This window comes from Penicillium odoratum (genome assembly GCF_028828045.1).
Source record: "Penicillium odoratum strain IBT 22623 chromosome Unknown utg000005l_segment0_segment0, whole genome shotgun sequence".
Taxonomy (NCBI): Eukaryota; Fungi; Ascomycota; class Eurotiomycetes; order Eurotiales; family Aspergillaceae; genus Penicillium; species Penicillium odoratum.
The window spans coordinates 4,671,398-4,685,558 of NW_026643147.1; the positions used below are offsets into that span (position 1 = coordinate 4,671,398).

The 14,161-nt window shown below is 46.3% G+C and overlaps 7 protein-coding genes across 7 annotated transcripts; 4 read left to right on the forward strand and 3 right to left on the reverse strand.

Annotated features, from left to right (window-relative positions):
- Window positions 1-591: 591 nt before the first annotated feature.
- On the forward strand, window positions 592-2,680 carry N7520_007288 (methylmalonate-semialdehyde dehydrogenase; the record flags this gene model as incomplete). The annotated part of the gene is made up of 7 exons (XM_057141222.1): window positions 592-723; window positions 803-1,033; window positions 1,105-1,275; window positions 1,328-1,492; window positions 1,548-2,346; window positions 2,401-2,502; window positions 2,553-2,680. The coding sequence occupies 7 exons, from the start codon at window positions 592-594 to the stop codon at window positions 2,678-2,680; spliced, it is 1,728 nt and encodes a 575-aa protein (XP_056995228.1).
- Window positions 2,681-3,624: 944 nt separating this feature from the next.
- Window positions 3,625-5,451, forward strand: N7520_007289 (uncharacterized protein; the record flags this gene model as incomplete). Its single annotated transcript, XM_057141223.1, has 7 exons — window positions 3,625-3,838; window positions 3,907-4,252; window positions 4,306-4,387; window positions 4,439-4,527; window positions 4,579-4,867; window positions 4,920-4,950; window positions 5,006-5,451. The coding sequence occupies 7 exons, from the start codon at window positions 3,625-3,627 to the stop codon at window positions 5,449-5,451; spliced, it is 1,497 nt and encodes a 498-aa protein (XP_056995229.1).
- A 301-nt stretch (window positions 5,452-5,752) lies between these two features.
- N7520_007290 (uracil phosphoribosyltransferase) lies at window positions 5,753-6,407 on the reverse strand (the record flags this gene model as incomplete). The annotated part of the gene is made up of 2 exons (XM_057141224.1): window positions 5,753-5,948; window positions 6,004-6,407. 2 exons carry the CDS (start codon window positions 6,405-6,407, stop codon window positions 5,753-5,755), a joined length of 600 nt encoding a protein of 199 aa, XP_056995230.1.
- Window positions 6,408-6,786: 379 nt separating this feature from the next.
- On the forward strand, window positions 6,787-8,243 carry N7520_007291 (URC4/urg3 family protein; the record flags this gene model as incomplete). The annotated part of the gene is made up of 4 exons (XM_057141225.1): window positions 6,787-6,939; window positions 6,998-7,325; window positions 7,383-7,556; window positions 7,609-8,243. The coding sequence occupies 4 exons, from the start codon at window positions 6,787-6,789 to the stop codon at window positions 8,241-8,243; spliced, it is 1,290 nt and encodes a 429-aa protein (XP_056995231.1).
- A 659-nt stretch (window positions 8,244-8,902) lies between these two features.
- On the reverse strand, window positions 8,903-9,817 carry N7520_007292 (uracil phosphoribosyltransferase; the record flags this gene model as incomplete). The annotated part of the gene is made up of 5 exons (XM_057141226.1): window positions 8,903-8,960; window positions 9,008-9,212; window positions 9,274-9,374; window positions 9,423-9,570; window positions 9,625-9,817. 5 exons carry the CDS (start codon window positions 9,815-9,817, stop codon window positions 8,903-8,905), a joined length of 705 nt encoding a protein of 234 aa, XP_056995232.1.
- Window positions 9,818-10,379: 562 nt separating this feature from the next.
- N7520_007293 (CoA-acylating methylmalonate-semialdehyde dehydrogenase) lies at window positions 10,380-12,011 on the reverse strand (the record flags this gene model as incomplete). The annotated part of the gene is made up of 2 exons (XM_057141227.1): window positions 10,380-11,434; window positions 11,486-12,011. 2 exons carry the CDS (start codon window positions 12,009-12,011, stop codon window positions 10,380-10,382), a joined length of 1,581 nt encoding a protein of 526 aa, XP_056995233.1.
- Window positions 12,012-12,502: 491 nt separating this feature from the next.
- N7520_007294 (uncharacterized protein) lies at window positions 12,503-13,952 on the forward strand (the record flags this gene model as incomplete). The annotated part of the gene is made up of 4 exons (XM_057141228.1): window positions 12,503-12,541; window positions 12,599-13,555; window positions 13,611-13,755; window positions 13,810-13,952. The coding sequence occupies 4 exons, from the start codon at window positions 12,503-12,505 to the stop codon at window positions 13,950-13,952; spliced, it is 1,284 nt and encodes a 427-aa protein (XP_056995234.1).
- Window positions 13,953-14,161: the final 209 nt, after the last annotated feature.

A 14,161-nucleotide genomic window follows, 5' to 3' on the forward strand; every position in this document is an offset into this window, starting at 1 on the left:
GCAACATCTGGTGGTCTAGCGGTGAACACTGCCACCCATGTGACCACCCATGTCGTCCGGCACTTGGGTGTCGTAGTAATCCCGAGTAACATCTTTCTCACGCATGAAGGCACTACCAAGATCGTCACAAGGCGACCTCGATGGGCCTCTTCCTGCGCTAGAATAATGATATCATGGATTCAAATATCTACTCACTTTCATCATTAACTGATTATCTGCTTTGAGAGATGGAAGAATAGTGGGCGATGTAGATGACGCTATTTAAAATGTACCTGTAAGTACTCTGTGAGACCAAACACAATCAACAAGAACATGTCCAATGCCAGTTCTCGTTACAAAATTGTGGATTCTTTTCAAGTTGGACATTTAAAAGTGATCACTAGTCATCCTACATGGAGCATGGATGAGAGCCTATCACGTGGCCATATGCCAAATATAACACAATTGCTTAGCGTGCTCCCCCACAGTTGAGGGGTCAGTGTTCCGATTTCCCCGAATCTCGGAACATCCACCCTTTCGCCTCTCAAGATAGCTTATCTCTCCCCTTGCACTTGCCCCTGATTGATCCAATCGAATAAAAGAACTGCAACCATGCCAAAAGCTGTGACAGCCCGACGAGGGGGCCGTTTCACACCATTTGCACGGACCCCACGAACTCCTGCTTTCGCTACTGAAGACACTATGCTCCCATCATTTGACAATTTCCCCACATATTTGATCGAGGTACGTTTGTCCACAAAATAAGACTAGAAGAAAATTGTAATGGCACTTCGTCAGGGGTCTCAGCTGACTCATTCTTAAGAACGACTCCACATTCCCAGAAGAGGACCAATCGATGATGTTGGCTGGCTTGTCGGAGCTTGCCGAACTTGGTACAAGCTCCAACGCTTTTCTAGATTTTGTCTCAGCCCAGACTTATGATGAAAGTCCAAGTTCGACTGCATCGCAGCCGCGCCCTGCGGTGGCCCAACTCTTCATCAATAATAAGATGGTGATGTCCAGATCTAAGGAATGGACCAGCATTCTTGATCCAGTAAGGAAATCGCAAAGTACAATGGAGAGGGAGTTCTAGATCTTTTTATTCCTGGCTGACATCTGGCAAAGGCTACCCAAGATCTGCTTTCCAGGGTTCCTTGTTGCACCCATCAAGAAGTCCAGAATGCAGTAAATGCTGCAAATGATGCGCAAGAGGATTGGGAGGGTATAGGGTTCCAGGCTCGTCGGGAGTACCTATTGAGACTCATTGATGCTCTGCGGGATGTATCCTCACTTATTGTAAGATCGCCTGGGCAAGCGATTCCATGAAAGTTAAACTGATAAAGTCCAGGTATCGAGTCTGTGCCGCGAAGTAGGCAAGACAATAGAAGATGCCGAGTCGGAATTCCACCGAGGGCTGGATTGTATTCACGCCGCATGTTCTATTGGCCCTGAGATGGCGGGCATGTTTCTCGGAAACGACCCTACTATGCTACAGACATTCTATGAGCCAGTGGTAGGTTAAAGGATACGCCCACTTCTGGAAGATGAGATTTACTGAGAATATCAAGGGTGTCTGCACCACCATCACTCCATTTAGCTTTCCCTTCATGACACCTCTGTGGTCCATTCCCTATGCGCTCATTACCGGGAACACGGTTGTTCTCAAGCCATCTGAAAGAGCCGTCTCAGTGCCATGTCTTATCGCCGAAGCTGTTCTCAAGGCCGAATTTCCACCCGGTGTTTTCAACATTGTGCATGGAGGTCACTCGGTATCACAGATGCTTATCCTGCAACCATTAGTGAGGGCGATTAGCTTTGTGGGATCTGAGTCGGCTGCCAAACAAGTTCACGACCTTGCCCGCAAAGCCGGAAAGCGGGTCCAGGCAGAATGCGGCGGCAAAAACCACGGTGTCATTTTAGAAGACGCTGAAATGATGCCTACTCTGTTCGCTATTGCGGGCAGCGCATTCGGAGCTGCAGGCCAGAGATGCATGTCTCTCAGCGTCGCCATATTTGTGGGAAATACCGCACGGTGGATACCGAAACTTGTCGACGTTGCCAGATCGATGACCGTGGGCAATGGCAGTGACGAGGGAACCAAGATTGGACCTCTAATAGATAAAGAGGCGAAGTCAAAAATAACCGGTCTCATCGACCGTTCCACTGCAGAGGGGGCGGTTCTACTATGTGATGGAAGAGATGTGACCGTCCCGAGATATCCCAACGGCAATTTCCTCGGGCCGACGATTTTATCTGGCGTGGAGACGTATATGGAATGTTACCAAACAGAGATATTTGGTCCAGTTCTCATATGTATGCAAGTAGATACGATGGATGAAGCGATCGAACTGATCAACCAAAATAAATGTGAGGTCCTGCGGGGTAATCATGCTTATGTCTATGTGGAACTAACGATTATAGACGGCAATGGCTGCTCAATATTCACTACAAGCGGAAAGCACGCGAAGACATTTCAGCGCCAGGTCAATGTGGGCCAGATTGGCATCAACATTCCATTGATCGGTATGTGATTGAAGCATCTTATTGCAGAGTACGTTACTAATTTGGTGCAGCCCCTTACGGTACTGCTGTGCGAACTAGCAACAAGGGTTCATTTATGGGAGACAGACACTGCCCAGGGAAAACATACTGGCCCTTTTTTACCTCCACCAAGACAGTTTCGGCTCGCTGGGATCAATGAGGCTGGAACTTCCAGCTCGAAATCATGCGAAATGAGCGGTGTATTGAATTGTGAATTCAGGGGGGGTTAAAGGTATCTACGGAGTAGATAGGCATGTCTGGCATGACATAGGTTTAATGTGATAAGCGTTATTCTTACTAAATCAGCGGGAGCTTACGGGGAAATCTCGGCGTTTCGACTGAAATAAACATTTTTAAGAGGGACACAAAGCGAAAAGAAGAGAATGTGGCTTTTACTCTAATCAAATAAGCCATCAAAGATTGGCTGATGAATATTGATAAGCTATCTGACTAGGAAATCCGAGTGGAGTCAACAAGTCGGGGATGCACTCAATAAGAATAGCGTCCTTCGGCTGATTGGGTGTGCCTTTTCCATAAGTGAAAACCTTCCCCAACAAATGGAGACTCATGATTGGATTGGACCTGTAACTTACTGTATCAGGCTTATCACTTATGGGGGCTACTTTTGTTACTTTTGTTACCTGAATGACCCAAATATCCGGAGATAAGCGGTCTGTGCATTCTGTGGCAAACCTGCTTCTTTTCCTTCGATACCTTCGATCTTGACTTTTTCTTTTTCAAATATTCTGTTGTGCATCAAGATGTCGGGATATTTGAAATGGGCACAGGAGAGCTTGAGGCTTAAGGTGGTCGATGACTCGTTGGAATATACCCGATGGGTCAATGAAGGTAAATGATTGACACTAGAGCTTGACTTGACCTTGATCCTCGACTGACCTGCGTCTTCCAGATCTGTTGCCCACACCACCGGAAAAAAGAAGTGAGAATACCCATAGCACGTCCATTGGCCCAGCTAAATAAAGGCTAGCATGGCGCTGGTGGAATTATGTGACCTTTTATTGGTCAATCTCATTCACTAATTGGACACTGGGATCGGTAAGCTACTCAATCACTCACCGATGGGTTTTTCTAACGAGGAAGACTATGATTGGTATCGGCCTTAACTGGTGGCAATCCATCATCGTCATTTTTGTGTCGCAAATGATCTCCTCTATTGCCATGGCATTTAACTCACGTGCCGCGAGTGTTTATCACATCGGGTTCCCTTGTGTCGCTCGCAGCGTCTTCGGTATGTGGGGTAGCTACTACTTCGTCGGGGCTCGAGCAGTTCTAGCCGTGATTTGGTATTCGGTGCAAAGTATGTTCAAGCCAGCAATGTTCCTATGCAGCTGAACAGTGATACTAATTTATCAACTCACCCGACAGTGTACTATGGAGCCGAGTACATGCACAATATGCTCAGAGCTATCTTTGGCCACAACTTTACGGATATTCATAATGCACTTCCGGCCAGTGCAGAGATCACGACTTCTCTCATGCTCGCCTTTTTCCTCAGCTGGCTCGTTCACCTTCCCTTCTGCTATTTTCGACCATACCAGCTGCGCAAGTTCTTCTGGTTCAAAACTGTTATTTCACTGCCATCCATGTTTGGTTTGTTTATCTGGGCTATGGTGAATACGAATGGGCAAATCGGAGGCTTATACAGCGTTACTTCGCGATCTTCGAGTGCTACGGCTTGGCTGGTTCTTGCCGGAATCAACAGTGGCATGGGGTATGTCCCTAGTGTTTTCACAAACTGGCATTTCTTTACTGATTGGGACTCAGCAACACCGCAACCTTGATCACCAACCAACCGGATTATGCTCGCTGGGCTAAATCACGTGGTGCACCTATCTGGACTCAGATCGTGAGCTTTTCCATGTTTGTAAAAGCCAGGGTTGTTGCTGATACCTTTTAGATTGTTAATCCATTGACAGTCACACTCTCAGCTAGCCTGGGAATTCTTGCCACCAGTGCCGTGAATGCAAAGTATGGGACTGATATCTGGTATGAACTTACATCGCATATCTCTTCGGGCCTGCCCTAATTATTATTCAGGAATCAATGGGACATGATGAACCTGATTCTAGACCAGTACTGGTCTGCAAAGACCAGATTTGCCATTTTCCTCTGCGCTTTTGCATGGTTTGTCCAAATCCTTGGAACTAACATCGCGGCAAACATGATGTCCTTCGGTGCCGACTCGGCAATGTTATTTCCCTCATTTCTCAACATCAGACGTGGGCAATTTATCGTCCAGTTTCTTGCATGGGCAGCTTGTCCCTGGAAAATCATGACATCAGCTACAAAGTTCCAGACCTTCCTAGGGGGGTATGGCCTCTTCATGGTTCGTACCCAGAAAAGAAGCTACTCATACCATTACTGACAGATTTCAATAGGCAAGTGTGGTTGCAATTATGGTCTGCGACTGTAAGTCATCCCTAAGAGAGTATATGCACATGGCTTGACATCCTAACATGTACAGACTTTTGCCTAACGCGTGGCAATGTCACGACCACTTCCCTATTCGTGCCCACAAAAGCAAACAAAAACTACTGGTACCACGGTGGAGTAAATATCCAAGCTGTGATAGCATATTTGATTGGAATTGCACTTCCTTTTCCGGGATTCTGTGGTGAACTTGGCGCCAAAGTCTCCAGTTCAGCGGCACACATTATGGACATTGCATGGCTAACAGCATTTACAGTATCATTTGTCTCTTATTATGTGATTTGTACGATTTGGCCAACCTCGAGCATCCGGGATGTGAAGGAAAGGGGCTTGACACGTGAACAGCTAGCACCGCAGGATGACTACTACGATTCTGCTATTATCAAGGATGAGGAGATTATAGGTGTCGCTATTTCAGAAAAGAGGTATATGGACAAGATTGTTCCTAAGGCATTTTCAGGGAGGAAATATTTGGAGTAAGGATACGAATGCATCAACTCAAGGCAGAACGGAACTGATATACAGTCCTTGGCCACCGAACATACAACATTTAGCCAAATTAGCCCGGTTACGAAAAATTTACCGCAGCTCGTTTTCTATGTCTTGCTATCTCAAGCTCAACTTCTGAAGTAGGAATAAGATTGTTCAAATGGCATTGGCATCATGCCTACCAGCTTCTGGGTATCTGCCTGATGATCTGAGTACTGCTAGAACATGAAATTTGTACATTTGATGACCAAAGACTAGATAGTGGTCTTTGAAGTTTCCAGTTATCTTCCATCTAGCCTAGACTAGTTCCAAAAAGACGGTCGCCGATATCACCAAGACCGGGCTTAACGTATCCCTTATCATCAAGCTCTTTATCAATAGCACCAACAAACACATCCGTACATTCCGGCCACACATTAGCGACCTTCTGCAGACCAATTTCACTTCCAAGCAATGCAAACAGAGTAATGTGATCCACACCCCAGTCTCTAGAAAGAAGTTAACACCGTCTAAATCCAAATACCCAATCAACTCCTAGCTTACCTCAAGATATCAATCGCAGCCTTCGCAGTTCCACCAGTAGCGACAAGGGGATCAAGAATGTAAGCCCGCTTGATCTTGGGGCTCTTCGCAGGAAGCTTATTATAGTATTCAATGGGGCGCAGCGACTCCTTCTCCCGGAACAGACCAAGATGGTATGTAACGGTATCTGCATCGTCGGGGAAAGCGGCCAAAAATGAGTCGGCCATTGCGAGACCGGATCGCAAGATGACAATCACAGCAACCTTCTCGTCTGCGGATGGAGGTGTGAGGACATGTTTTGTCAGGCTCGCCGTTAATTCGCTCACGAGCCGACGGACGGCTGCTGAGCTTATGGATTGGTCGCGGAGTTGAGAGAGGATATTAGACGCTTCTGCGTTTTCGATAAGAGTGATGTTGGATGCCATTTTTGAAGGAACGATGGAATTGAGGATTATAGTTCATGAGGAAAGAGATGTTAGACTATATAACACATTTGAAACAATCATGAATCATTTGATGTTTATGGATATGAACAATCACTGATTATCGTTATCAAAAACCGATAAGATTAGGATTCTGTTATCATTTATCTTATCGGGCTCTTTATCGAATTTATTATCTCTTATCGGAAGTTTTATCGATTGCGGGGATTGAACCAAGGGTTATGGTCGGGCCTGCATGTACGTAACACAAATGCGTTGGAAAAGAGATGAAATTCCTGTTTCCTACTTATTCTAATTTCTTTTCTGCTTGCAAGCTCAAGCAGATTCCCCCGACTGCGAACCTCTGTGCTCATATTCAACCATGGCCGATATCGAGTATCTGAAGAGCCTACAGGCTGTACGAGAACGTGCAAACCTGGTTCTGAAAGCCGCTGAAAATGATGAATTGACACACTTTACCTACCACCCTAGCAAGATGGGTGAAGTTGCAGAATATGTGACCGGTATCATCAATGTATGTTCCAACGTGACGACCCATCAACATGATCTATCTGACACGGAGATTATTTCAGCGAGACTTTGGGCCCGCCAATTTTGACAAGATCCCCCCTCACGGCCGGTGGCAGCACTTTGATATTGGTGGAGTTCCTCGAGTGGATCAGCTCATCAAGTCGTGGCAAGAGGGAGGATGTGATAGCATTGAGACCACGCGCCGATTGATTGATCTCTTCTTTGTCGCGGTACTCTTGGACGCGGGTGCGGGTGATGTTTGGAAGTTCACTGAGCCCGGAACAGGAAATGCGTATGGCCGGAGTGAAGGAATTGCCGTTGCCGCGCTTTATATGTTCAAAGCTGGCTCATTTACAAACCAGTCAAGAGGGGACAACGAGTTGGTTGATGGTCAGGACCCGACAGTGACGAATATTTTGATAAAGGGCTAACGTTTGTTTCTATTAGGCCAAGGTCTTGCGGCCCTTAGTATCGATACATTCCGAAAGCACTTCCAGATAACAGCTGACAATGAGATTATCGGAGATGTATCTCGTGTGAGTCTACTGAACAGTGTTGGAAAGTCATTCTTGAGTCTTCCCGAGATTTTCGGTGAAGCCGGTCGACCAGGAAATCTTGTTGGTAAGAATTTCTGTCGATGTTCATCACAACTATCGCTAATAGAATGACAAAGACTACATCTTAGCCGGAAAAAGTGGAAACGAGCTGGAATATGAGACATTATGGAATGTCCTCCAAAAGACCCTTCTTCCCGCGTGGCCCAAGAATCGAACTCAAGTTGAAGGTGTTCCCATTGGGGATGCCTGGCCCCTCGAGGTTCTTGCCAAGCTGAATAAAGGACAAAGTGCAAGCAGCACCGCAAGCATCCAACCCTTCCACAAGTTAACGCAATGGCTTGCTTATTCCCTGTCTGTGCCTTTTATCCGAGTTTTAGGATTCGAGTGGAAGAACCTCAGCTTGGGAACTGGACTTCCGGAGTACCGCAACGGTGGACTTTTTGTGGATATGGGCGTTCTTGAGTTGAAAGAAGCCGTCCTACAACAAGGCCGAGCAAATTCTCAACAGGATACACCAAGCTTTGATGCTACCAGCGATGTGATCGTCGAGTGGCGAGCGATGACGGTGGCTTTGCTCGATAAGCTTCATGGGACCGTTCAAGATCGATTTGCTCAGCAAGGTGTTCAGTTGAATATGGCCCAGATGCTTGAGGCTGGTACTTGGAAGGGTGGTCGAGAACTCGCTGCAAAGTATCGCCCTTCGACCAAATCTAGTCCTATTGTAATTCAGGGAGATGGGACCTTGTTCTGAGCCACAGGGCATTCTTACAAGGCTACTGCAACTCAACAGGAAAAATGAGCATAGCTGTATTGTAGTTCATATGAATATAAAAAGATTTTGAATTTGAGATCAAGTGCTGGTCGCAAAGAAGCTAATTCCAAGATATAATTCCTGCCCGAAAGCATGAATATGCCGCTCTTGTCGAATCAGAGACTCAATCCACCTAACTCAAATGATACAACTGGGGGTGGGTAATGCCCTCACGAGATAAAATCTACGGGCATTGATCCAGCACTGACGTCCATATATACACCAGCGAAGAAGTCATATTTATTGAAATGCCATAAGAGACACAGGGGTCGTTGGTCATGCTTTGAAAGCCCATTTTCACCGGATGATTTGGCGAGGGGATGAAAGAAGGACGAAGAGACAGGAGAGAAAGATGCCTTTTATAGTCCTGCTACTGCCTAAAAGAAGACTGAGCGAGCATTCCAGCGGTATATTTAATGTTTCATCAAGTGGTATGATCAGAGGTGGAAAATGACAAAGAATCGCAAATCTAGAGACTATCCCTGATTATAGATATTGGTATAGTGGATTGGATATAGGTAAACAGGTAGTTGACTATAGAATATGCATAACACCAAGAAAATTATAGATAAATGACCAATCGACGACAAATGTGTTCATCAATTATGTGTTCCATAAAAGCGATCTCCAAAATCCCCCAATCCAGGACTGATATGACTATTACTTGTCAGTCAGGTTCTTGGCGATATGTATCTTGAACTTACTTTGATAATGTGAGCTCTTCATCGATAGCTGCTGTAACCAAGCGAATTGAGGGAAATCGATCAAATAACACGCTGATTCCATGCCGCGACGCTAAGATATTTATGAAAATAATATTCTCCTCGGCAACGCCATTTGCCTTGATACTTTCAATTGCGGCACACGCCGAGCCCCCAGTAGCCAGCATTGGCTCAAGGATGAAGACAGCTAATGAGGGGTTAGTCAACGTCACATCAAACAAAGCGGGGTTCTTATCCTGGAGTCGTACTCTTAGAAGCGATTCCCGTGGGAAACTTGGAATAATAAAGTGTCGGAAGACTCGTTGATTCATCACGTTGAATCAACAATTTTCCAAAGCTCAGTGGGCCACTAAATCCAATGAGTCTCATTATCTCATGAATTCAGAATAGTGCTTACGTGTATCCTCGTCGCATGGCATTTTCCAGACTTGCACCAGCTCGAAGAATGCTCACCCCACAGACCTCAGTGGTCTCTCGGATGCCTTGATATTCAGCCCCAGTCGGGCTGACCACTTTCGTCTCGTTGACAGGAAGTAAATCGAGAGCTATATTACAGGTTGTTAGACACACTATTTATCTCGGAGATTCACAACACATACCAGCACTAATAAGTTGATCACCAACTCTTTCAGTCACATCCGCAAAAGTGGCGACGCTTGTGTTTGAATCGCGAAGTAGAGTCATCAGACTCCGTAGATGATTGCCTTGAGGCAGAAGAGAAATTCGTGAATTAGAGACTTCTGCCTCAATGATACCCCTTGTAGACCCATTCTCTTTGCCGATGATACTCATGATTAGTGTTTCTTGATTGTAATTTCTTGAGGCTTCAATAAATAGAGGGGGAAAGAAGCAGCTGCGAGCCAAACTGAGTGAAACGAATTAGAGAAGAATAGCTTCATCTATAAGCATCACGCGACTCAATTCCTCCGCCCTCTACTCTCGATCCTATTCCCAGTGGGGCTGATCTCAAGGAATCTAATCAGTGATAGAGCTGAATCTATTCCGATATGCGATAAGATACCTGATAAGAGTGACGATAAGCGGATATGATGATAGCCACTAGTGTCGTTAGCTTTATTTGGGTGCAATGTAGGCGGGTGACCTGCTTCATACTCACCCGCATCTACTAGTAAGGACAGCACTGTGACACTAACACTTCCAAGGTTGAGGTAAGTTATGGCCAGTTAAACTTTGGGACTTGGAAGTACTTAGGGTAATTGAACTTGGAAATACTGAAATTGACTTATCTTGGATTTTATATAAATTGGTTCGTACTTTTTAATGTATTTTGGAAATTGCAGTATCGAGGATATGTACTATGTAAAATACCTATACACAATAGTCCATGGTCAACCTAACTATGAGTAGGCATTGAAAGTGTAGCCTTCGCAGGCTGGCTATCCCGAACCGACCATTTCGAAGTAACAGTCTTCAACTGGGTGTAGAAGTTGACTCCTGGCTTTCCGTAAAACGTGTTGGCGCCTCCACCAGCAACACTGTTCTTGTTTCCAGTGAACGAAAACATTGGAAGTGGTACAGGAATAGGCACATTGACACCTACTTGTCCAGCCTCGATATTTCTCCGGAACCGCTCAGCTGAAATACCCGAAGACGTGAAGATAGCCGTGCCATTGCCGTAAGGGTTCTTGTTGATAAGCGTAATAGCCTGATCAAGAGTGTCCACCTGCAGACAAACCAAGACAGGTCCAAAAATTTCCTCGGTGTAGCATTGCATGGATGGGGTGACCTCGCTGATAATGGTAGGTGCAACCCAGTTGCCATTGGGATATTTCGAGGGCTTGACTCCCCGACCATCACAAATGATCTTTGCCCCTTCAGTCTCCGCGCTCGCAATCAGGCCTTCAATCCTGGTCTTACTCTGCGGTGTAACCACAGGACCAAGATCTGCGCCGGATTCAAAACCACCATTCATGTTGAGAGCCTTGGATCGCTCAACCAACTCAGGGAGCCAGTTTCGTGTCTCCCCGACAAAGACTACTGCAGATAGAGCCATACACCGCTGGCCAGCGGCTCCAAATGCGGCAGCTATGAGGGCATCCAGTGTTGAGTCTTTGTCGGAATCAGGGAGTACCACGGCGTGATTCTTTGCACCAAGGTTTGCCTGTACTCGCTTCCCATTGGCGGATCCCTTAGTAAAGATGTATTCTCCAGCCTTGTTACTTCCGACGAAGCTGATTGCCTTGATGGCAGGCGCATCGAGGAGGAAGTTCACGGTCTCATGGGCTCCGTGCACCACGTTGATCACGCCCTTGGGGAATCCTGCTTTTTCCGCCAATTCCATCAGAATCATCGCCGCGCCTGGGGCTCGCTCAGATGGCTTTAACACAACGGTATTTCCGGTGATAGTGGCGATTGGAATGCACCAAAGTGGGATCATTGCAGGGAAGTCTAATGGACGATTAGAATGTTTTAGAGACATGGCTTGAATGGTAGACTTACTGAATGGACAGATCACGGCGACCACGCCAAGTGGCTCACGGTACGTCCTGGTTTCCATATCCTTGGCGACTTCGAGGACCTCTCCCTTCATATATTCCGGTCCTGCACAGGCGGCCTCTGCTACCTGCAAGCCGCGCAGAACGTCACCTTTTGCGTCGGCAACGGTCTTGCCTTGTTCAAGGGTAATCACGGCTGCGAGTCGATCCCAGTGCTCTCGAATGAGAGCAACATAACGGAACATGACCTGCTGTCTGGCAATCGAAGACATATTTTTCCACACCGGGAATGCATTCTCCGCAGATGCCACAGCACTCTCTAGTTCGGTTTCGGTCAACTTTGGGACTCGAGATATCAAGTTGTTGGTCGCCGGATCGTGGACATCAATAAATTCCTGCGCGCTTGAGAATTGGAACTCATTGTCAACGAAGTAGGGTGTGTCTTTGGGCTCGGTGATTTTCTCGTGAGAGTTAGGAAAGGTACTGGCAGATGTGCCCAGCACACTTTCCTTTGCGGAGGTTTGAGTCATTTGGTCAATTTGCTGCCTTAAACTTGAAGGTTTGCCAGTCGGAAGTGGTAAAGGTTTCAATTCTAACTGGTGGGGGGGGGGGTTTTAAAATGATCAGCTGACCACAGGAAGATTCCGAGAGAAGCGGGGAAATGAAAGCTCAAGCAAATAATAAGTTTAATTTACTTCCCCAAGTAAAAAGTGGAGCCTTACCTGTGTGATAGCCCAGTCTTGATTTCTTGATAGCCAAATGATTCCCCACAGTATCGATAAGACGATAAGATTGGATTCTTAGCTGTGATAAGAAGCTTATCTTATCCATGTCCATGTTATCGCCATTATCGGCTTATCACTATGTTAAGCAAGGATTCACAACGATTAGACCAGATACTTGCCAGGAAGCGCATTGTATAAAGTCGGTCTGAATTCATCGAGAGAGAAACAAGCAGTTCATTTCATCCGTCATCTCTTTCATTCTGCTTTTCGTCCTCTGAGACTTCATCACCGCCACAATGACTAGAGACGACTCTCGAGATGGAGATCGTATTATTGTGAGTTTTTCTCTTAATTCTGTCCAAATCGGTACTTGATACTAATTAAATGGACAGTTGACGACCTATCCAGGTCAGAGCGTTGTTAATCCGATCCCTTTAGAATGGGGCAAGATGGATCCTCAGGAGCGAGGCCCTGTTCTAGTTTCCCGGAATAAGAAGACCATCACTCACCGGAATGCAATCGGAGCACACGGTGGAAGCTATTCGATATATAATGCACTGGCGATTGCTGCTGGTGACCTTCCCCCCAATTTCAAGCCGAGTTTCGAGAATACTGAGCCGATCTTTGATTTTCCCCCGCAAGCTGCTTGGGGAGATAAGAAGAAGATCGTCGCTATGGATCCATATGGCCATGACACGGTAAAGCACTTCAAGAAGCACCTCGATGATGGCCTGGATGTGCGACCAACCATTGCCGTGACGCGAGCCACTATGCGTCTAGCCGAGATCACCGACTCTATCCGCGAAGGCCGATTGCAGGTTGATGGCGACATTGTCATCAGCAAGGAGGGCGATGTCCGCGTAACCAAAGCAGCTGTTGAGCCTGTCTGGTACCTCCCTGGTGTCGCTGAACGATTCGGAATCGACGAAGGCACCCTTAGACGCACCCTCTTTGAGCAGTGTGGTGGAAGTTTCCCTGAATTAATCACTCGCCCGGACATCAAAGTCTTTTTGCCTCCTATCGGCGGTCTGACTGTTTACATCTTTGGTTCTCCCGAAAAAGTATCAGATCCGAATGTGAAGCTTGCCCTCCGCATTCACGATGAGTGCAACGGGTCGGATGTTTTCCAATCCGATATCTGCACATGTCGACCCTACCTGGCTTTTGGAATTGAAGAGGCCATTAAGGAGGCTCAAAACGGGGGGTCTGGTCTTGCCATCTATTTCCGAAAAGAAGGACGTGCTCTTGGCGAGGTTGTCAAGTATTTGGTTTACAACGCTCGCAAGCGTGGTGGTGACACTGCCGATAAGTACTTTGCCCGTACTGAGAACATTGCGGGTGTAAGAGATGTGAGTTTTCACATATTAATTGGAAAATATGAAGATGAAGTCTAATAGTATTCAGATGCGCTTCCAAGCTCTCATGCCCGACATTCTTCACTGGCTGGGTATCAAGAAGATTGACCGCATGCTCTCCATGTCCAACATGAAGTACGACGCAATCGTGAATTCAGGAATTCCCATCTTGGAGAGAATTCCTATTCCAGACCGTAAGTCAATGAGATTCTTTACAATAAATTCTAATGACTAATTTTGAATCACAGACATGATTCCCTCCGATTCTCGGGTTGAGATTGACGCCAAGATCAACGCTGGTTATTTCACTACCGGCAAGACATACACGGATGAGGAACTTGCACAGGTCAAGGGTCGGGGATGGCAAAATTGGGAAGATGTTGCTCATTAAATAGACTCTGTATTTTCTTTTCTCTATCAAATATTTCAACTCGGTCAATTCCTACTTCCACCTGTTCAAGTCTCAATCCGGCTTAGTACATCGCAGGTCAATATTATACAGACCCCAGGACCAAGGACAAATTATTTTAATAGACTACCATATGAGCTCCCGTCTGTCGATACAGCTAGCTGCCTCCAACTTCGAACAAAATTGTTCTT